This window comes from Strongylocentrotus purpuratus, unplaced genomic scaffold, assembly GCF_000002235.5.
Source record: "Strongylocentrotus purpuratus isolate Spur 01 unplaced genomic scaffold, Spur_5.0 spur5_scaffold_6, whole genome shotgun sequence".
Classification (NCBI taxonomy): Eukaryota; Metazoa; Echinodermata; class Echinoidea; order Camarodonta; family Strongylocentrotidae; genus Strongylocentrotus; species Strongylocentrotus purpuratus.
The window spans coordinates 61,282,442-61,306,658 of record NW_022145612.1 but is presented as its reverse complement, the minus strand read 5'-3'; the positions used below and the strand labels follow the sequence as shown (position 1 = coordinate 61,306,658).

The 24,217-nt window shown below is 39.7% G+C and overlaps 1 protein-coding gene across 5 annotated transcripts in view; it reads left to right on the top strand.

The window, feature by feature from the left end:
* The first annotated feature begins 17,881 nt into the window (after positions 1–17,881).
* Positions 17,882–24,217, top strand: part of LOC115918081 (trichohyalin-like) — a 54,299-nt gene continuing 47,963 nt past the window's right edge. For 4 of the 5 annotated variants that reach the window (XM_030973228.1, XM_030973225.1, XM_030973226.1 and 1 more), the window contains exons 1-8: positions 17,882–18,308; positions 19,376–19,580; positions 20,229–20,375; positions 21,006–21,278; positions 21,744–21,829; positions 22,214–22,386; positions 22,628–22,717; positions 23,154–23,357. In XM_030973228.1, the coding sequence (XP_030829088.1) occupies positions 19,452–19,580; positions 20,229–20,375; positions 21,006–21,278; positions 21,744–21,829; positions 22,214–22,386; positions 22,628–22,717; positions 23,154–23,357 (1,102 nt within the window). In that variant the 5' untranslated portion in view covers positions 17,882–18,308; positions 19,376–19,451. The remainder of the gene's footprint in view (positions 18,309–19,375; positions 19,581–20,228; positions 20,376–21,005; positions 21,279–21,743; positions 21,830–22,213; positions 22,387–22,627; positions 22,718–23,153; positions 23,358–24,217) is intronic. The other variant, XM_030973227.1, reaches the window with a different exon arrangement.

Below are 24,217 nucleotides of genomic sequence, written 5' to 3'. Positions count from 1 at the left end.
TGTTTGCTTCAGTGTTAGAGTATTTTTCGGAATTGTGTTGACCATCGGTCGAGTGCTGTAATAGTAAACAAATCCTGGCTTCATGCACGGTATCAGGGGCGGGGGGGGGGGGGCGTTGGGCGGTGGGGGCGGGTGGAGGCGGGGAACGTTTTTTTTTTGGGGGGGGGCACGTCTCCCCTCAATTTTTTTAAAGGGGGATCGTCCCTCCCCCCTCAAAATTTGAAAAAGTGCCCCCGAAAAAGGTAGCAAATAATAAAGACTGCAACAAACTTAGGTTCTGGAGGGCCCAAAAGTGCAGCGTGTAGACAAATAAAAATGCAAAAATCTTTTCACCCGGAAGCTACGCTCCCTTGCATAATAACCTTCTAAATGTATAAGTAAATACTGAGCAAAACGAAGTGTGAAAAAAGTTTATTGCTTGTTTTTATACTATAGTTTTGCTAAGAAATGTAATTTTTTAATACAACCAAAACTTTAAAAATCCGTAAGGGGTAGTCCCTCTCATTCACTATGCTCCCTCGAAATTGCGTATTGATGGGGGGGGGGGGGCTTTGGGGAAGTCCCCCCTCAAAAAAAATTCATTCAAACGTGGTTTATTTCTAATTCGATATCAGTGATTTACAAATGTTGCTGAAATGGCATTTTTCCTGACTTTCCTTGGGCTCTGCCCCCTGGACCTTACGGTCCACTTGCTTCGCTCGGCTTGATCTACCTGATCGTAAATACTTTAGCCAGGATCTGCGTAACATGTAAGAGTGATGGTGATGCCGGTTCTTTTCTGCCCCCCCAAACGTTTTTCCTCATTACGCCACTGCTCCCTCGTCCCTCGCATTTTGCCCCCCCCCCCGGTCTTGAAAGGAAATCGCCGCCCCTGCACGGTATGCACCATTATCAAATTCTATCTAAACAAAATAATGTCACTGCATCATTCTAAATTCAGTCAGCCTCTTTTGGGCTGCCACGCAAAATAATGTGGAAAACTTTGCGACATTTTAGTCAGGATGTTAAAGCCCGTCTGTACTATTTTGGCCAGGGGGGGGGTTAGACCACACAGCGTGGTCACTGACAGGTGGCTATCTCATCAACTCAGCTCTCGATTAACATAACAAAAAGAGGATCATGGGTGACCAACGGGCACCGTTTAGGCGTTGTTTTCTCTCCAGAGGGCAGTGGCGGATCCAGGGGGGGGGGGGGGGGGGGGGCCCGGGCCCCCCCCCCCCCCCCCTTGAGAAAAAAATCATGTAAAATCACGTGATTTTTACCTTTTTTTGAGGTTGGGCCCCCCCCCCCCTGGCGCTCAAGGGGGGGGGGGTGCAAATTGAAATTTTTTCGAGGATCAAAAAAAAAAAGTTGGGCCCCCTCCCCTAAGAAATCCTGGATCCGCGCCTGCCAGAGGGCCAATTAGCTACAAGTAGTACAGTGGGGATTTTAAAAACAGAAATAGCACGTATTAATATTTGTTCTTCTTCTAATTCCGATATTTACTTCAAGCTTGCTAATATCAACATTATTATTTGTATTCCCGATTTCTTTAGATTTCTTTGGATATATTGTTGTTGATTCTTAATTTGAGAAAAGGGTCATTATTCATAAGGGTCATCATTCATATTTAATGACCCCGATTCATAATCGAAAATGAGGGTTGCTATTCATAATATGAGAAGAGGGTCGTACTCGCTATAATACAAAATCGGGTCGAAATTCATAGGCCTATGGGTCCCTATTCATAATACGAAATAAGGGTCGCTATTCATAATACGAGAAGAGGGTTGCTAGTCATAAAATTACATAGCAAACAAAATGATAAGAAAGGGAAATGTTGGCTATGGCGTAGCTCTGGGGGGGCGACACATGGCCCCGAATATTTGTCGCAAACATTATGAAAATTTACTTTCGTGACAAGACGAGATAGTTTACAAGGAAACCACCTCATCAGGCCCATATAAATAAATATGAATGTCTGACATCTGACTGTCCAAGTCGTCATCATAAGCGTAGAAGGCGAGGGGAAATATTTCATAATGTAGATGTGTTTGTTTTATAATGATCTATCTTGTTTAATGACAATTCACGTCAGCCTTACTCCTCGTTTGTTTTGTTCCCTTTATTGTAATTTTTTATTTTGATTTGGCTATTTAATGTCATTGACTCTTTATATTTTGTGTGTGAACCTGTATGGATGCATACGTGTATTTGAATAATTAATACGTGTATTTTATCTGTTGCTTAGGATTTATCAGGTCTCGAATTAATTAATATTAACTTTCCTGAACCTGCATGCACATTTGTATTTTACATTCCGTTTTTTTTTTTTGGTGTTTGTTATGTATTCCTCATTATATCCTGCCCCCTTGTTGCTACGAGGAGGGCTAGATATCCCACCCCAATTATAAACAAAAACAAATTCATCACGGCATTTATTTTTATTTATTTTTCGCACTAGACCTTATCAAAACCTTCTGACCCATCACCACAAGGCGTCGCTAGACCTTTTTCAACGGGGCGGAGAGGGGGGGGGGTGTAGAGGCCACCGATTATCGACAAAACTAGCCACCCATATTATTACCGACAAATATACTAATACCAATGTCCCAATGTCAACACATTTCACCCTATAAACACGGGGCTAAGAGCTAAATTAACGTGTCAAAGATCTTGAAAGTTGTATTCATGATGTACGAAAATGGATGAATGATTGCTATCTCAAACTAAATGACGATAAAACAGAATTTCTCTTGTTAGGCTCCAGACAACAACTTTCCAAGATTGTTATAACTCATATATGTGTTGGTTCTGTGCACATTGCTCCTTCAGATAAGGCAAGAAATCTTGGTGTCATTTTCGATACAAGCATGTCTCTTGATGCACATATTTCAAAATGTGTGAAAGCTGCCAATTATCATCTTCGTAATCTTCGCGCTATAAGGAAATTTTTAACCCCCCAAACCACTCAACAATTGATTCATGCTTTTGTAACATCTCATCTCGATAACTGTAACTCTCTCCTTTATGGACTTCCTAAATACCAAATTCACAGACTACAAAAGGTTCAAAACACAGCTGCCCGCCTTGTCACTAAATCTAAACGATCGACCCATACTACTCAAATACTCAAGAAACTTCACTGGCTTCCAATAGAACAGCGTATCAAATATAAAATTCTACTACTCACCTACCGTTCACTAAATGGATCAGTCCCTGAATATATTTCCTCTCTTTTTAATATCTCTTTAAGTTCTCGTGCAGGTATTCGTTCCTCTAATTCAACAAATTTAACACAATTAAGAACAAAGAGGAGTTGGGGAGACAGAGCTTTTACAGCTGCTGCACCCCGGTTATGGAACTCCCTACCCCATTCAATCAAAATGTCAGCCAATCAAAATGTGTTCCAAAAACAAATGAAAACCTATCTAATGTCTGAGTTCCTTAGTTAAGACGTAGTGTATTTCAAAATATGATGTAATTAACGTTGTTGAATTATATTTGATTATGTTAAATTATTTTCGTTCAATGTACTTACCTTGTTAGGCGCCTTGAGCATCTCTTGGGGTGGATATGTGCGCATTATAAATGTTGTTATTATTATTATTATTTTTTTTTTTTTAAGTGCGAAAGCTTTGACATTTCATTAAATTGTTAGAGAAAGAAGACGATTCGTTATACCTTTCCCGACTCGTAATCCTATTCTGAATTTAGTTTTTCCCCTCCCACGCGGAGCGCTGAAGCTTTGACATTTCATTAAATTATTAGAGAAAGAAATTCTCAATGGCAGTTCCCGGCCTCTTCCGCTTTGCCTTTTTTTAATTATTAGAGAAAGAAGACGATTCGTTGTAGCGTTCTCGACTCTTAATCCTAGTCTAAATTCAATTCACCCCCCCCCCCCTCTCCCGCGCGAAGCGCTGAAGCTTTGACAGTTCATTAAATTATTAGAAAGAGAAGACGATTCGTTGTACAGTTTTCCATTCCTAATCCTTGTCTGAATTCAGTTCCCGGCCTCTTCCGCCTTGCCGTTTTTTAAATTTATTAGAGAAAGAAGACGATTCGTTGTACCGTTCTTGATTCTTAATCCTAGACTGAATTCAGTTTCCCCCCCCCCCCCTCCCGCACGAAGCGCTGAAGCTTTGACATCTCATTAAATTATTAGAGAAAGAAGACGATTCGTTGTACCGTTCTCGACTCTTAATCCTAGTCTGCATGAATTCAGTTGCGCCCCCCTCCTGAGCGAAGCTTTGACATTTCATAAAATTATTAGAGAAAGAAGAGGATTCGTTATAATGTTTTCGATTCTTAATCCTTGTCTGAATTCAGTTTCCCCCCTACGGCGCGAGGCGCGGAAGTTTTGCCGCTTCATTAAATCATTGAGAAAGAAGACGATTGGTTGTACCGTTCTCGACTCCTAATCCTAGTCTTAATTCGGTTGCCCCCTCCCGCGCAAAGCGCGGAAGCTTTAACGTTTCATTAAATTATTTTAGAAAGTAGACGATTCGTTGCACGACTCTAATAATCATTGTCTGAATTTTCAAAAATGTTTCTTTGTCCGATGAAAAGTCACAGTTCGTAGGGGAAAAAAATGCCGGCCGACCGACATAATACATCCCACCGAATTAACTTCTGCATTGATATAGTAAACGAGGATCGAGCAAGAATACCGAAACAGCGGACCCCACACAGCAACATATCTATGCGTATGCATCATTCTTGATCTCTGGACGTGGCAACTCCACCAAACATCCCCTCTCTCTCTTACTTCCACCCCTCCTCTCTCTCTCCTCTCTTTCATCCCCCGTTTGTTTTCTTCTCTTTTTTCCCTTTCTCCTTTTCTTTCTTTTCTTTCTTTTCCTTTGTTTTCTCTCCTTCCACTTGTTTTATTTTCTCTTTCATTCTTCTCTTCTCTTCCTTTTTTTTTTCTTTTTTTTTTTCTTTCCCTTTCCCTCTCATTTCCCCTACCCTTTTCTCATTTTTCCCGACAGCAGCGCGATTTTACCGACAATATCTTGACAAGTGGGGGGGAGGGGGAGGGGGTGTCTCACACCCCTTTTAGCGACGCCCCTGACCACACGTCCACTACCCCCAACCACATCCCAACAAAAAGGATGTAAATGTTTGGTTCATATTCGGATCGCATTACCTCTTTGTACGCTACATGACGCGAAAACCTTTATTTTGAATAGCGGTCCTTACGAATAGCGAGGTTTGTCCCTCTTCCACTTCGTTTGCTTTGATTTATAAAGCCATTTGTTTTTTAAACTCATACTAAAACCCTTTAAACAAAAAACTCTCACTATATACCTATAAGGGACTGTTTTTTATTCTCCTTGTTGATGGTTCGGCTCTTTTGAAACAAAGCCATGGTTGTTGGAGGTGGGGGCGTAGGTTTAGGGTCTTCCCAACTGTCTATGGTAATTGTAAAACTTGCGCTCAAACTTTACAACACACACAACACACAAAAGGTAGAAAAAGGAGAGAGGAAAAGGAAAGAAAATTAGAAGAAACGAAAAGAAAACTGGAAAAAGAAGAAGGAAGGAATGGCTCTTTTCTCGGTTTCAAAAACTTCATAAAGCATTCATTCAAGGGGACGGAGGGCGGCGCCCCCTGGATAATGCTTAACATTTCCCCCACCCCTATCCCCCCCCAAAAAAAAGAAGTTTATTACCCATGTCTATATTAGGGGAAGAGTCAATTCCGGAGCTCCAGTGGATGGAGCCCCCTGAAGCTCTTGATTTTTAGCAATTCAGAACCTTCACGATAGCTGTCTTGAGTGTCTTGGGTTTCGCGGGCCCACCTTAGAGCCCCACGGAGAGTTGCAGCCCCTTCTGGGGTCCGAGAGCGAAGCCCCCGGTTATAACAATTCATAACCTTTCCCGATAGCCGTCACGAGTGGTATAGATTGCCAATAGAGCGTCTAGGTTTTTCAACAAAATGCAGGGTTTTCGGTTCAAGTGAAATTGGGGGCGGCTCTCCCAGGAAAATTGAGAAAATCTCCCTACCCATTTCGAAATTAAAAAAATAATTGCTTAACCCATCCCTAACGGGACAAAGATGTGTGATCTCAAGGTACTCTAAAACCTTTCCGGGAGGGGTCTTCGGGCGGTGCCGCTATTGCTCTTGAGTATTAGCAATTCAGAACCTTTAAGATAGTCGTCTTGAGCGATAGAAATCTATCCATCAACATTTGCACTGGCCCTACCGGATTATTTTTCTCTCTCGCTCTCTCTTACAACCATAATTATGCTCTCATGAAGATAATTGTATAGGATAAAGGGTTGTCTTGGAACCACTTGTAATCTAATGGTATAGGGTCCAGGGGCCAAAATCCCGGCAAAGGCTATGCCCCTTATTCCCGTCATAGACCTTATATGACGGGAATAAGGGGCATAGCCTTTGCCAGGATTTACAGGTAATAGACACCTATAACCTCTTGACTTTTATGCAATCTAGAACCTTGCAGAAGAGTGGTTGAAATTGCGATTGTTTGGAGGACTTGCGATTGATTTAAATAATCACAACTCTCAATAAGACGGGGCCCCTGGTCTGTATTTTGGAAGAAACGAAATATACAAGGACATACACACTTGCGTACTGATGGGAGGGGGGAGGCCTTGGGGGCAGTTGTCTCAAATAAAATTCAATCGAGGTTTATTTTCAATTTATACTATAGTGATTTACAATATTAATGTTGCCGAAACTTTCTATGCGTTTGTTTGAAAATGACAAATTCCCAAATGTACAGTCAGGCCCAAAGTATGCTTATTTCGAAGCCTACATGTCAGGGTCCGCAGAACAGCGGTGCCTGGGGACTCGAGCCCCCCTCACTGTTTTGAAAAAGTATGTTAAAGAAAATAGAAAGAAAGAAAGGTGACCTGCCAATATCACAAATGAAGTATCAAAATATGCTCAACTGACCATAATTTTATGCCTAAAACCCCTGAGCTTCTAGAGGCTCTGCCCCCTGGACTCCACGCCAACTATTGACCTGACAGTGGTAGAAATAAGGTATCCAAATTTGCCCATATGACCGTAATTTAATGTCTTATACCCTTCAGTTTGCGGGCATGGCCGGGCGCTCCGGAAGAACTTTGGGATTGGGGGGGGGGGGGCAAATATTCCAGGGGGAGGGGCTTACCTTCCAGGCGTAATGAGCGAAAACGTTAGGGGGCAGAAGAAAAATATGCATCACCACCACTCTTACATGTTACATGCAGGCCCCGCGGAACGTTTTTCAGAGTGGAGTATTAATGATCCGGAAGAGCGTAGCGAGCGAAATGACCCGAGCCTGCATAGGCTTGTGGCCTCGCTCTGGCGAGGGTCAGGGGACGGATCCACCGGAAGCTCAGGGTTTTTAGGCATAACATTACGGTCAGTAAAGCATATTCAGATACCATATTTTGTGACACTGGCAGTTCACTTAATGGCGGGTAGTCCAGGGGGCCGAGCCCCATGAAGCTCAGGGATTTTAGGCATTTAATGACGATCAGATGAGCATCCGGGTCCCTCCTCCAGGGGCAGAGCTCCCGGAAGCTCAGAGGCTTTAGGTACTATTATTACGGTCAGATGAGCATCCAGGGGCCCGCCTCAGTCCCTTGGTAGGGTCCAGGGGGCCGAGCCCCCGTAAGCTCAGGGTTTTTTGTGACACTGGCAGGTCATTTATTCTTAGTTTCTCTCTTTGTTTCTTTTTCTTTTTAACATACTTTTGTTTAAGTGTGGGGGTTGGGGGGGGGCTCGAGCCCCGAGCCCCCCGTTCTGCAGTCCCTGACATGTAGGCTTCTCGATAGGCATATTTTTTTTCCTGAAGGTATGTTAGGCAATTTGAAATTTTCAAACAGAAGCATAAAAACGCATAATTTACCCCTAAAATGAGAAAAATCAGTACGCCAGTGCATAGGGCCTCATGTCTTATCGACCCTTTAATAAAAAAATATGCACGAAGACTAGTTTGCTACCGAAGAACCATCTAACTTTTGATAAAATAACATTTTTTCGAAAGATCAGACCTTCATCTTGAACTTCCATTAATCTCTTTAATACGTATTTTCTCTGAGCGCTAGCGGACCGATCCCAAGTTCCCCCCCCCCCCCGAAATTTTCCCATAGGTTGTACACGAAGAGTTAGGAAAATGACTGTCTGCAGGAAGACTAGTTTGCTACCGAAGAACCATCTAACTTTTGATAAAATAACATTTTTTCGAAAGATCAGACCTTAATCTTGAACTTCCATTAATCTCTTTAATACGTATTTTCTCTGAGCGCTAGCGGACCGATCCAAAGTTCCCCCCCCCCCTTCCAATTTTCCATATGTTGTACACGTAGAGTTAGGAAAATGACTGTCTGCAGGAAGACTAGTCCGCTATCGAAGAACCATCTAACTTTTGATAAAATAACATTTTTCCGGAAGATTAGACCTTGTTCTTGAACTTCCATTAATCTCTTTAATACGTATTTGCTCTGAGCGCTAGCGGACCGATCCAAAGTTACCCCCCCCCCTTTCAATTTTCCATATGTTGTACACTTAGAGTTAGGAAAATGACTGTCTGCAGGAAGACTAGTCCGCTATCGAAGAACCATCTAACTTTTTATAAAATAGCATTTTTTTGAAAGATTAGACCTTGTTCTTGAACTTCCATTAATCTCTTTAATACGTATTTTCTCTGAGCGCTAGCGGACCGATCCAAAGTTACTCCCCCCCCCCCCTCCTCCAATTTTCCATATGTTGTACACTTAGAGTTAGGAAAATGACTGTCTGCAGGAAGACTAGTCCGCTATCGAAGAACCATCTAACTTTTGATAAAAGCATTTTTTCGAAAGATTAGACCTTTTCCTTGAACCTCCATTAATCTCTTTAATACGTATTTTCTCTGAGCGCTAGCGGACCGATCCACAGTTACCTCCCCCCCCCCCCCCCCTTTCAATTTTCCATATGTTGTACACTTAGAGTTAGGAAAATGACTGTCTGCAGGAAGACTAGTTTGCTATCGAAGAACCATCTAACTTTTGTTAAAATAACATTTTTTCGAAAGATCAGACCTTAATCTTGAACTTCCATTAATCTCTTTAATACGTATTTTCTCTGAGCGCTAGCAGACCGATCCAAAGTTACCCCCCCCCCCAAATTGTCCCATAGGTTGTACACGTAGAGTTAGGAAAATGACTGTCTGCAGGAAGACTAGTTTGCTACCGAAGAACCATCTAACTTTTGATAAAATAGCATTTTTTCGAAAGATCAGACCTTAATCTTGAACTTCCATTAATCTCTTTAATACGTATTTTCTCTGAGCGCTAGTGGACCGATCCAAAGTTCCCCCCCCCCCCTTCCAATTTTCCATATGTTGTACACGTAGAGTTAGGAAAATGACTGTCTGCAGGAAGACTAGTCCGCTATCGAAGAACCATCTAACTTTTTATAAAATAGCATTTTTTCGGAAGATTAGACCTTGTTCTTGAACTTCCATTAATCTCTTTAATACGTATTTTCTCTGAGCGCTAGCGGACCGATCCAAAGTTACCCCCCCCCCTTTCAATTTTCCATATGTTGTACACTTAGAGTTAGGAAAATGACTGTCTGCAGGAAGACTAGTTTGCTATCGAAGAACCATCTAACTTTTGTTAAAATAACATTTTTTCGAAAGATCAGACCTTAATCTTGAACTTCCATTAATCTCTTTAATACGTATTTTCTCTGAGCGCTAGCGGACCGATCCAAAGTTACCCCCCCCCCCAAAAAAAATTGTCCCATAGGTTGTACACGTAGAGTTAGGAAAATGACTGTCTGCAGGAAGACTAGTTTGCTACCGAAGAACCATCTAACTTTTGATAAAATAGCATTTTTTCGAAAGATCAGACCTTAATCTTGAACTTCCATTAATCTCTTTAATACGTATTTTCTCTGAGCGCTAGCGGACCGATCCAAAGTCCCCCCCCCTTCCAATTTTCCATATGTTGTACACGTAGAGTTAGGAAAATGACTGTCTGCAGGAAGACTAGTCCGCTATCGAAGAACCATCTAACTTTTTATAATATAGCATTTTTTCGGAAGATTAGACCTTGTTCTTGAACTTCCATTATTCTCTTTAATACGTATTTTCTCTGAGCGCTAGCGGACCGATCCAAAGTCCCCCCCCCCTTCCAATTTTCCATATGTTGTACACGTAGAGTTAGGAAAATGACTGTCTGCAGGAAGACTAGTTTGCTACCGAAGAACCATCTAACTTTTGATAAAATAGCATTTTTTCGAAAGATCAGACCTTAATCTTGAACTTCCATTAATCTCTTTAATACGTATTTTCTCTGAGCGCTAGCGGACCGATCCAAAGTTCCCCCCCCCCCTTCCAATTTTCCATATGTTGTACACGTAGAGTTAGGAAAATGACTGTCTGCAGGAAGACTAGTCCGCTATCGAAGAACCATCTAACTTTTGATAAAATAGCATTTTTTCGAAAGATCAGACCTTAATCTTGAACTTCCATTAATCTCTTTAATACGTATTTTCTCTGAGCGCTAGCGGACCGATCCAAAGTTCCCCCCCCCCTTCCAATTTTCCATATGTTGTACACTTAGAGTTAGGAAAATGACTGTCTGCAGGAAGACTAGTCCGCTATCGAAGAACCATCTAACTTTTTATAAAATAGCATTTTTTCGGAAGATTAGACCTTGTTCTTGAACTTCCATTAATCTCTTTAATACGTATTTTCTCTGAGCGCTAGCGGACCGATCCAAAGTCCCCCCCCCCCCCCCTTCCAATTTTCCATATGTTGTACACGTAGAGTTAGGAAAATGACTGTCTGCAGGAAGACTAGTCCGCTATCGAAGAACCATCTAACTTTTTATAAAATAGCATTTTTTCGGAAGATTAGACCTTGTTCTTGAACTTCCATTAATCTCTTTAATACGTATTTTCTCTGAGCGCTAGCGGACCGATCCAAAGTTACTCCCCCCCCCCCCCCCCCTCCTCCAATTTTCCATATGTTGTACACTTAGAGTTAGGAAAATGACTGTCTGCAGGTAGACTAGTCCGCTATCGAAGAACCATCTAACTTTTGATAAAATAGCATTTTTTCGAAAGAATAGACCTTTAGCTTGAACTTCCATTAATCTCTTTAATACGTATTTTCTCTGAGCGCTAGCGGACCGATCCAAAGTTACCCCCCCCCCTTTCAATTTTCCATATGTTGTACACTTAGAGTTAGGAAAATGACTGTCTGCAGGAAGACTAGTCCGCTATCGAAGAACCATCTAACTTTTGATAAAATAGCATTTTTTCGAAAGATCAGACCTTAATCTTGAACTTCCATTAATCTCTTTAATACGTATTTTCTCTGAGCGCTAGCGGACCGATCCAAAGTTCCCCCCCCCCTTCCAATTTTCCATATGTTGTACACGTAGAGTTAGGAAAATGACTGTCTGCAGGAAGACTAGTCCGCTATCGAAGAACCATCTAACTTTTTATAATATAGCATTTTTTCGGAAGATTAGACCTTGTTCTTGAACTTCCATTAATCTCTTTAATACGTATTTTCTCTGAGCGCTAGCGGACCGATCCAAATTTCCCCCCCCCCCCTTCCAATTTTCCATATGTTGTACACTTAGAGTTAGGAAAATGACTGTCTGCAGGAAGACTAGTCCGCTATCGAAGAACCATCTAACTTTTTATAAAATAGCATTTTTTCGGAAGATTAGACCTTGTTCTTGAACTTCCATTAATCTCTTTAATACGTATTTTCTCTGAGCGCTAGCGGACCGATCCAAAGTCCCCCCCCCCCCCCCTTCCAATTTTCCATATGTTGTACACGTAGAGTTAGGAAAATGACTGTCTGCAGGAAGACTAGTCCGCTATCGAAGAACCATCTAACTTTTTATAAAATAGCATTTTTTCGGAAGATTAGACCTTGTTCTTGAACTTCCATTAATCTCTTTAATACGTATTTTCTCTGAGCGCTAGCGGACCGATCCAAAGTTACCCCCCCCCCCCCCCTCCTCCAATTTTCCATATGTTGTACACTTAGAGTTAGGAAAATGACTGTCTGCAGGAAGACTAGTCCGCTATCGAAGAACCATCTAACTTTTTATAAAATAGCATTTTTTCGAAAGATCAGACCTTAATCTTGAACTTCCATTAATCTATTTAATACGTATTTTCTCTGAGCGCTAGCGGACCGATCCAAAGTTCCCCCCCCCCCCTTCCAATTTTCCATATGTTGTACACGTAGAGTTACGAAAATGACTGTCTGCAGGAAGACTAGTCCGCTATCGAAGAACCATCTAACTTTTTATAATATAGCATTTTTTCGGAAGATTAGACCTTGTTCTTGAACTTCCATTAATCTCTTTAATACGTATTTTCTCTGAGCGCTAGCGGACCGATCCAAAGTTACCCCCCCCCCTTTCAATTTTCCATATGTTGTACACTTAGAGTTAGGAAAATGACTGTCTGCAGGAAGACTAGTTTGCTATCGAAGAACCATCTAACTTTTGTTAAAATAACTTTTTTTCGAAAGATCAGACCTTAATCTTGAACTTCCATTAATCTCTTTAATACGTATTTTCTCTGAGCGCTAGCGGACCGATCCAAAGTTACCCCCCCCCCCCCAATTGTCCCATAGGTTGTACACGTAGAGTTAGGAAAATGACTGTCTGCAGGAAGACTAGTTTGCTACCGAAGAACCATCTAACTTTTGATAAAATAGCATTTTTTCGAAAGATCAGACCTTAATCTTGAACTTCCATTAATCTCTTTAATACGTATTTTCTCTGAGCGCTAGCGGACCGATCCAAAGTCCCCCCCCCCCCCCCCTTCCAATTTTCCATATGTTGTACACGTAGAGTTAGGAAAATGACTGTCTGCAGGAAGACTAGTCCGCTATCGAAGAACCATCTAACTTTTTATAATATAGCATTTTTTCGGAAGATTAGACCTTGTTCTTGAACTTCCATTAATCTCTTTAATACGTATTTTCTCTGAGCACTAGCGGACCGATCCAAAGTCCCCCCCCCCCCCTTTCAATTTTCCATATGTTGTACACGTAGAGTTAGGAAAATGACTGTCTGCAGGAAGACTAGTCCGCTATCGAAGAACCATCTAACTTTTTATAAAATAGCATTTTTTCGGAAGATTAGACCTTGTTCTTGAACTTCCATTAATCTCTTTAATACGTATTTTCTCTGAGCGCTAGCGGACCGATCCAAAGTTACCCCCCCCCCCTTTCAATTTTCCATATGTTGTACACTTAGAGTTAGGAAAATGACTGTCTGCAGGAAGACTAGTCCGCTATCGAAGAACCATCTAACTTTTGATAAAATAGCATTTTTTCGGAAGATTAGACCTTGTTTTTGAACTTCCATTAATCTCTTTAATACGTATTTTCTCTGAGCGCTAGTGGACCGATCCAAAGTTACCACCCCCCCCCCCCCTTTCAATTTTCCATATGTTTTACACTTAGAGTTAGGAAAATGACTGTCTGCAGGAAGACTAGTCCGCTATCGAAGAACCATCTAACTTTTGATAAAATAACATTTTTTCGGAAGATTAGACCTTGTTCTTGAACTTCCATTAATCTTTTTAATACGTATTTTCTCTGAGCGCTAGCGGACCGATCCAAAGTTACCCCCCCCCTTTCAATTTTCCATATGTTGTACACTTAGAGTTAGGAAAATGACTGTCTGCAGGAAGACTAGTTTGCTACCGAAGAACCATCTAACTTTTGATAAAATAGCATTTTTTCGAAAGATCAGACCTTAATCTTGAACTTCCATTAATCTCTTTAATACGTATTTTCTCTGAGCGCTAGCGGACCGATCCAAAGTCCCCCCCCCCCCTTCCAATTTTCCATATGTTGTACACTTAGAGTTAGGAAAATGACTGTCTGCAGGAAGACTAGTCCGCTATCGAAGAACCATCTAACTTTTTATAAAATAGCATTTTTTCGGAAGATTAGACCTTGTTCTTGAACTTCCATTAATCTCTTTAATACGTATTTTCTCTGAGCGCTAGCGGACCGATCCAAAGTCCCCCCCCCCCCCTTCCAATTTTCCATATGTTGTACACGTAGAGTTAGGAAAATGACTGTCTGCAGGAAGACTAGTCCGCTATCGAAGAACCATCTAACTTTTTATAAAATAGCATTTTTTCGGAAGATTAGACCTTGTTCTTGAACTTCCATTAATCTCTTTAATACGTATTTTCTCTGAGCGCTAGCGGACCGATCCAAAGTTACTCCCCCCCCCCCCCCCCTCCTCCAATTTTCCATATGTTGTACACTTAGAGTTAGGAAAATGACTGTCTGCAGGTAGACTAGTCCGCTATCGAAGAACCATCTAACTTTTGATAAAATAGCATTTTTTCGAAAGAATAGACCTTTAGCTTGAACTTCCATTAATCTCTTTAATACGTATTTTCTCTGAGCGCTAGCGGACCGATCCAAAGTTACCCCCCCCCCTTTCAATTTTCCATATGTTGTACACTTAGAGTTAGGAAAATGACTGTCTGCAGGAAGACTAGTCCGCTATCGAAGAACTATCTAACTTTTGATAAAATAGCATTTTTTCGAAAGATCAGACCTTAATCTTGAACTTCCATTAATCTCTTTAATACGTATTTTCTCTGAGCGCTAGCGGACCGATCCAAAGTTCCCCCCCCCCCCCCTTCCAATTTTCCATATGTTGTACACGTAGAGTTAGGAAAATGACTGTCTGCAGGAAGACTAGTCCGCTATCGAAGAACCATCTAACTTTTTATAATATAGCATTTTTTCGGAAGATTAGACCTTGTTCTTGAACTTCCATTAATCTCTTTAATACGTATTTTCTCTGAGCGCTAGCGGACCGATCCAAATTTCCCCCCCCCCCCCTTCCAATTTTCCATATGTTGTACACTTAGAGTTAGGAAAATGACTGTCTGCAGGAAGACTAGTCCGCTATCGAAGAACCATCTAACTTTTTATAAAATAGCATTTTTTCGGAAGATTAGACCTTGTTCTTGAACTTCCATTAATCTCTTTAATACGTATTTTCTCTGAGCGCTAGCGGACCGATCCAAAGTCCCCCCCCCCCCCCCCTTCCAATTTTCCATATGTTGTACACGTAGAGTTAGGAAAATGACTGTCTGCAGGAAGACTAGTCCGCTATCGAAGAACCATCTAACTTTTTATAAAATAGCATTTTTTCGGAAGATTAGACCTTGTTCTTGAACTTCCATTAATCTCTTTAATACGTATTTTCTCTGAGCGCTAGCGGACCGATCCAAAGTTACCCCCCCCCCCCTTCAATTTTCCATATGTTGTACACTTAGAGTTAGGAAAATGACTGTCTGCAGGAAGACTAGTCCGCTATCGAAGAACCATCTAACTTTTGATAAAATAACATTTTTTCGGAAGATTAGACCTTGTTCTTGAACTTCCATTAATCTCTTTAATACGTATTTTCTCTGAGCGCTAGCGGACCGATCCAAAGTTACCCCCCCCCCCCCTTTCAATTTTCCATATGTTGTACACTTAGAGTTAGGAAAATGACTGTCTGCAGGAAGACTAGTCCGCTATCGAAGAACCATCTAACTTTTGATAAAATAGCATTTTTTTCGGAAGATTAGACCTTGTTTTTGAACTTCCATTAATCTCTTTAATACGTATTTTCTCTGAGCGCTAGTGGACCGATCCAAAGTTACCACCCCCCCCCCCCCCTTTCAATTTTCCATATGTTGTACACTTAGAGTTAGGAAAATGACTGTCTGCAGGAAGACTAGTCCGCTATCGAAGAACCATCTAACTTTTGATAAAATAACATTTTTTCGGAAGATTAGACCTTGTTCTTGAACTTCCATTAATCTCTTTAATACGTATTTGCTCTGAGCGCTAGCGGACCGATCCAAAGTTACTCCCCCCCCCCCCCTCCTCCAATTTTCCATATGTTGTACACGTAGAGTTAGGAAAATGACTGTCTGCAGGAAGACTAGTCCGCTATCGAAGAACCATCTAACTTTTTATAAAATAGCATTTTTTCGAAAGATTAGACCTTGTTCTAGAATTTCCATTAATCTCTTTAATACGTATTTTCTCTGAGCGCTAGCGGACCGATCCAAAGTTACCCCCCCCCCCCTCCAATTTTCCATATGTTGTACACTTAGAGTTAGGAAAATGACTGTCTGCAGGAAGACTAGTTCGCTATCGAAGAACCATCTAACTTTTGATAAAATAGCATTTTTTGATTAGACCTTGTTCTTGAACTTCCATTAATCTCTTTAATACGTATTTTCTCCGAGCGCTAGCGGAACGATCCAAAGTTACCCCCCCCCCTCCAATTTTCCCATAGGTTGTACACGTAGAGTTAGGAAAATGACTGTCTGCAGGAAGACTAGTTTGCTATCGAAGAACCATCTAACTTTTGATAAAATAGCATTTTTTCGAAAGATTAGACCTTTTCCTTGAACCTCCATTAATCTCTTTAATACGTATTTTCTCTGAGCGCTAGCGGACCGATCCAAAGTTACTCCCCCCCCCCCCCCCCTCCTTCAATTTTCCATATGTTGTACACGTAGAGTTAGGAAAATGACTGTCTGCAGGAAGACTAGTTTGCTATCGAAGAACCATCTAACTTTTGTTAAAATAACATTTTTTCGAAAGATCAGACCTTAATCTTGAACTTCCATTAATCTCTTTAATACCTATTTTCTCTGAGCGCTAGCGGACCGATCCAAAGTTACCCCCCCCCCCCCCAAATTGTCCCATAGGTTGTACACGTAGAGTTAGGAAAATGACTTTCTGCAGGAAGACTAGTCCGCTATCGAAGAACCATCTAATATTTGATAAAATGGCATTTTTTCGGAAGATTAGACCTTGTTCTTGAACTTCCATTAATCTCTTTAATACGTATTTTCTCTGAGCGCTAGCGGACCGATCCAAAGTTACCCCCCCCCCCCTTTCAATTTTCCATATGTTGTACACTTAGAGTTAGGAAAATGACTGTCTGCAGGAAGACTAGTCCGCTATCGAAGAACCATCTAATATTTGATAAAATAACATTTTTTCGAAAGATCAGACCTTAATCTTGAACTTCCATTAATCTCTTTAATACGTATTTTCTCTGAGCGCTAGCGGACCGATCCAAAGTCCCCCCCCCCCCCCTTCCAATTTTCCATATGTTGTACACGTAGAGTTATGAAAATGACTGTCTGCAGGAAGACTAGTTTGCTATCGAAGAACCATCTAACTTTTGATAAAATAGCATTTTTTCGAAAGATTAGACCTTGTTCTTGAACTTCCATTAATCTCTTTAATACTTTTTTTCTCTGAGCGCTAGCGGACCGATTCAAAGTTACCCCCCCCCCCCCTCCAAATTTTCCATAATGACACATAGAGAGTAATAGGAAAATGACCGTCTATTTTAACCTTAATTTTTCTAGTTTGATATAAAAAAATAATATAATTTTTTATTTTGGCAAACTTTTCGTTTTTGTTCAAAATCAGGTGAATAAATAATTTATTTAGTTGCATTATTGAAATTTTAATTTAAGACCCTTATACTTTTTACATTCTTCAAATTGGTTTTCCGGCTGGAATCCGGCCAACTTCCATTCAATACCAAAGTAGACAGCACGGGTGAAGCTTAATCGGAGATGAAGGTAGCCCATCCAATGTGTAAAAATTGCCAATTTGATAAGTGTAAGGATCGCATTGTACCCCATAATCTTTGGGCGCAGCCATATTAGGATTTCTTGCATAAGTAGTCACTTAGATATTCTAAAAAATCAAAGATTTCAATTTCCTTTCTTTTTTTAAAACTAAAATAATATTGTTTTTTAAATACATTATTTTTAAATAATTTGAAAAGAAATGACGGCTTAAAACTATGGTAACATATGTTTACTAATCATTTGATTGGCAGCTTAATCTATTCGGTTGCCTTTGCGACAATGACGTCATACCCCAGCGCTCGCCATTGAGTGATGGTGTCAATCAATAAAAATATCCGTCATGAGTGAGGCCTGTGGGCAGTTGATTGATATTGATATCAGAATTGTCGAACTGTCATGACTTTAAGATTAACACAAGTCTAGGTCAAGATCTACGCAAATTTACAACAGATTTCATTGAATCGAGTCTGACAGGAGCTCGAGCTCCAGTCCTGTTTTTAGCCGATCGAGCAAGGCTGAGGCCCTCACTCTCAGACAGCGACCCGTCTCTGGCCCGGTCACGGTACATGCGTCGTCTGGAGCTGTGCAGCATAGACTAACTCCAATTCCAGCCCTCTGCTCTGAAGTTTGAACTGCACTGGAACTGCAGTGCTACGTGCTTAGCGAGGCCAGCGCAGGTGTGACGTGAAATCAAGGTAAGGTTGGAAAAATTGCAGATTAGGGTCTAGATCTATGCGACTTTACAAACTTTATTAGTGAATTTAGACTGTAGAGTAGAGTCTAGGCCTAGACTAGATCTAGATCTAATCATTTCCTATTTCAAATTCAATCATGCTCTTGATGTCTTTTTAAGATTTTAATGTAAATGCAACATGTAAAATCCCTCAATGAATTTCCATGTCATTATTGGACGAAATAAAATTGAACTGAATTGAAGTCACAAGATCATTTAGCAGTAGGGGCGCTGGCCTGAGAATAAGGATCGTCTTCATAAACGAGGATTGTCTTCGTAAACGCGGACCGATGCGTCCTCAAAAATAAGGGTCGTTCGCAGAAGTTTAATTTTTTAGATCGGCGCGTTGGCGATGCGAAAAACAGATTTTCTTGATGCATTTGACATTGACTTTGTACAGAGACTTTCACATTATGAGCGATCAATTCTTGGAAGACGGACAACCCATAAAAGTATAGACAGTGAACTTGGTTATTTTCTCAAGGGGAATCCATTTTTCGCATGGCAAGCGGGGGCTTTTGTAATGCAAAATCCCCAGAGCGCAATTTGTCCCAGTTTACAAGGATATATTCTTGTTTATGCGTACAATCCTCATTCTTGTACCAGCGCCCCTACTGGTTTAGTCTATACACTTAGAAGTTTGACTAGAGTAAAAACAAAAAGAGTATTGATTGATGATCTAAAACCAATAGAATTCTGTGCCTTATGACATAAGACAACAAGTTATGTAAATTGTTATGATCTAGGGTATTAAAGCTTGAATTTGATTATAGAGTCTTCTGAAAAAATACGAAATCACCAATTTTCTTCTGATTAAAGAAAGAAAACAATCAGTTGTTATTCAACAAACTGTTTTATAGTATATATGTCATGATAGTTTTAGTAAGTTTTTACATTTGATTCATGATAAAAAATGTTATTTGAAATTCAGAATGCAGTCTGATGTAATACAAGAGTGAAAGAGGAACAGGTCTACAGGTATAAATTTGAAATATAATATTCATTTCTTTTTGTTTGGGTTTCCCTCAGATGCAAAGGATAAACTAGCAATGAAAAAGAGACCTCTTTGAAGTTGTTGATCTCTCAATAACATTTTATCATCAAGATGGGAGTGGAATCTGAATTTGACACCATATTTGACCTTCTTGATGCGAGACAGAAAGGCTACATTGAATACAATGAGATTCTCGACTTTTACCAGGCATTCTATTTTATGCCTGTGGCAAGAGATCAAGTAAGTATACCCTTGATACATTTTGAGGAAAAGTGATTAGTTGATGATATGTAGCGCTTAGAGATTTTGGTGGAAAGCACTTTATAAGTACCATTTTTATTATTATTATTATTATTATTATTTATGATATACCTGTTCAGGGCCAGAGATTGTTCTGGGTATCTTAATAAGCCTCTCCAAGGTATTTCTCTTCAAAATCTTCTAATTTAGAATGTTTTAGATGAATCTTTAATACAAAATAATACTTCAAGAGAGAATTTCAAAACATTGATCACTATGAGTAATAACAGGGTATCATTTAATCAAACCATCATAAGTACAAGTTCACTGAGAGCCCATTGAACTGTATTAGATTCTAATTTCCGAGTTTTAACTTGATTTAAACGTTTCAATGAAATGTCCATAAACTTGTACTTACAAAAGTTTTTGAAACGTTGCCCATATGTTATTATGCCATTACTCACCACTTACTGGTGCCCAAAACACATTGGCCCCCAAATGCTAACTTTGGACCCCCATAATCTTAAATTGTGATAGCTAGGGTCCATGCATACCAACCCTAAATATTTGGTCATGACCCTTCGTGAAAAAAAATATAGTATGGATCCATGCTTATGCTCCATTCTTTTTTTCTTTCCTTTTTTTCAGGTACATGAGGCCATAAAGCATGTATGTGGCAAAGAAGCTGATGGGAGATGTAGGAAGCGTAAGTTTGTAGATGTTGTGGTTGAACTGGAGCGTAGACGTCAGGTTGTGCAGGGATCATGGTGGGACTTCAAAGCTCTAGATACAAAGGTTAGCCTCTGACATGTAGTGTGCATATTAATTAAACAGGGACATTGTGCAAGTAAGTAATTTGAGCAGCGAAAAACATTTGTAAAGTGAGAACAATTTGATTTGATTCTAATTAATTTTGATTTTGTTACTGTAACTATGTTTTAGTCATATAGATCTTAGCCAGTGTATTTGATTTTATGAAGTAGTTTTTAGCTCTTGACAGGTTTGTGTATTGTCAAGTTTTTGGCTTAATAAGACACTGTTATTTTGCAAACAGCAATTGGAAAACTATCTCACAAGAAATGATAGACGTGAATACATTGATATTATTTACAATTAAATCCATAAATCATTATCCAGGTGTTATCTACATCAGCAGCTAGGAAAAGAATTGAAACGCATGCTATGTATAGCAAAATACCATTGCTTGTATATGAGGCCTAGCTGTTCTTTGTTTATGCACCATTCTACATGTACAGTCAGAGGTTCAAAAGTAACGGAAGACACAGTTCAACATGATGCAGATTGAATACAACAGGAGGAAGGAAAAAAGTTGTTGTTAACAATGAGTTATTGATATCATGGATGCATTAGTGAAAGAAAATATGTAGTTTCTCAACTTACTTTATACCTAAATTTATCTTCCAGGATGCAGATAGAATTTCAGTAAAGGAAGGTCTGTTTCTGATGAAAGCCACTCACCAGGAGCACTTCACCACCATCACATGGCAAACCTTCCTTGAATCCCGCTCCCACCATCACGAGGACATCAGCTATGATGAGATCCGCATGTGGCTGTGCAACTGGCCACTTCATGGGACAAGCTGTGGATACGATGAAGTCATTGCGATGGGAGAGAAGCTGGATAAGGAGAAGAAGAGACAGGATATGCAGAGGAGAAAGAAAGTCATGAATCTAGAGGTAGCGTAGAATTTAGACACCTGACTTGACTTAGGTGCATAGGACGGTGTGTCCCCTTGCTCCCCTACGAGAAATCATGCTCCAGTCTGATCTGTCCTGGGCTCGTTGCTCTGCCTCTTGTGTGGATAGTCCCACATTGCATTGAACCTGGTCCTTCCATCTCTTTGGAGGGCGTCCCGTGGTCTGCATCCATTAAAGTCATGAATTTAGACAATGCTTATGTAATGTTGAATGGTCATAAAAGTGATACAAGGGTATGTTATTTGAGTTGTGAGTATATTTCATGTGTGGTCATGTCAAGACTAATTAACATTGATTTCACCAGTCATGTGTACAGTAATTTGTTTTCTGGGTGCAGTACATATTACTTGGCCAGATTATGACCAGATAATGCATGGAAATATAGCTTACGGTACATATAATGTACATTTATATGCATTCTCAATCTGCTTTTTATTTTCTTAGGATGATTTCATCAAGGCTATTGAAGCTCAGGAAAAGCAGCAATACAGTAACAAGTTCAGGAATGAAGCCAAGCGGAAATTGAACAGGTACCATTACACTATACATTTCCTGAACATAATTACCATGTGTCACATAACCTAGTCTTTCAGTAAAGGTGGATAAGTGAGCAGAGACTGTTAGTAAAGTATTTTGAACGTATGATGGTCAACTTAAAATGATGTTTAATACTCTATAGGAGAAGAGTATGTTTTCTTGCCACGTATGTGGTCATTTCATCTTAATTCTGTAGTGAAAGTTCTAATGCACAGTAATGGCCTGCTTATTGCATGATGTGGAAGATGGAAAAAAATTCTTGATAAATTGATCCTTCAACAATGTTGAGCTTTCTTGAATATTGAATATAGTTCAATTACATTCACTGTCTGTCTTCATCATTTGTGTACCTACATGTATAACCTATTATTTCACAGGTGGGTCCAGCTTGGAGTAGAGTCACTGTTGTTTGATGATGGATACGATGCCTTTGAAGGAGATGGTACACAGAGAAATACAGTCTCAGTCCAGGATCTCATGGAAGCTATGGAAGAGAAATATGACATTCTGAGAGAGAAACTTCTATGGGAAGCCACTCAGAAGCATGTCGGTAAGTTAAAGATAGATTAACAGAACATTAAAGTGCTTCTACAAGATGAATAAAATATTTCTTTGAGATGCTTCCCCATGAGGACATAAAATTTATTCTTTTATAAATCCTGGTTTTTTAATAAAATGAAATCATTAGAATTGGATAAGCAATTATTATGTATAATGAAATTATTGAAGTATATATCTTTCGTAAAAAGAAAATTGTGTGTAATCATTCTATGAAATGTTTTAACTTGTAGGTGAGAGCATCTGGTCATCTATGAGAGAGAGTGAGCATGAAGAACAGGTCTTGAGAGTGAAGACCAAAGAAGCTGAATATAGAGTCAAAGGTATACTACAAATATACAACAATATAATATTAATCTTGTAGTATTTTGTTTGCAAGAGCCATGGTCTTGTGTCTTTTTTGTAGAGGTTCAGATATTGAAATTTCATTGATAAATTTAGCATACCGGTATTCAAATTGCTCACAACTAGCTTTGTAAGGGTTGTTCACTCTACCTTTTGAAAATGTGTCTTTGGTTATAACTAATCATTTTTTAATATCATCAACATTAGTCATATTTATACTGTGCATACATGTTAAAAACTCCACAACCTAAACAATCCTTAAGTTCCTTCCTATGATAGTAGTGTAAAATGCATGTAGTTGATATTTTGGACCTGAAAAGGTTCTTGAACTGAAGAGCTAGAGTAGCTAGTATTGTTTCATGATGGTAACAAAAAAAATGTTAATGCATGAAATCAATTTCTTTTTATTTGAAGGTGACTTTGAGAAGATCACTCAGCTGTCTGTCTCCTACCAGCTCTACCCCAGCACTCTGATCTCCATGATGGGGTATGAACGATTAGCCCATCTCAAGTACCTCAAGGAACTCCAAGATCGGGAGAAGAAGATGAAAGCTGACGGCAAGACATCTGATGAGATGTACCAGGTCTTTGTAGAGGAACACATGCAGAAGATGCAAGGTTAGATGAGAGAAAGGTTTTATGACACATTTATGCTCTGTCATTGCTCCCTGGTCAATGTCTCTCTCGCAATCCTGGGGGGGGGGGGGGGGTGTTTCACAAAGATCCAGAGTTGAACTTATCTCTAAGTTGGACTTAACAGTTATGGAAAGCTGTTACCATCTATGAAAATATTTTGTAAAAGTTCTTTTAAAAGACATAACATGTTGATTCAAATCATTCATATTTTCTATTATCAAGGATATTTCATGTTCTTGATGTGGAATTTATAAAAAATCTAAAATACTTGATTTTTCGCTTTTGAATATATTTCATTTTAAGACTACAAATGGCTCTCCACATTTTTTTAAGTCCAACTTAGAGTTAAGTTCACCTAAGGATCTTTGTGAAACACCCCTGGACTCGCCATTACTCTAAACCTATCCTAAAACCAAATTGCAATGCTATCTAAGCCCTAAATCTCTAATGACATGGAATAGATATCCACATATCAGGTGTCAAATCACTAATAAGAGATGAGAGTTAAAAACTTTTCTGTAGCTCATATGTTTTTTAGTTAAGAAAATGAATTATTGTATTGACAGAAAATAAATGTTCACAGAATTAAATACAACTTAGACTGTGGATTCCAGACCACGAGTAAAAGATTCCTGCCAAAGGATTTGGTAGAGAATGTGTAATCACTGAGTAATTAGCAACAACATAAAATTATGATAAGGACACCAAGTTATTAGTCCCAACCATCCATGTTCTCCTATTGTGCAAATATCAGTTCTGCCTGTCAGTAAATGTTATGTAGTTAAGAATTATGCTTTTTGACTTGAAGCTATACAAAAATTTACTTAGAACCTATCTTACAA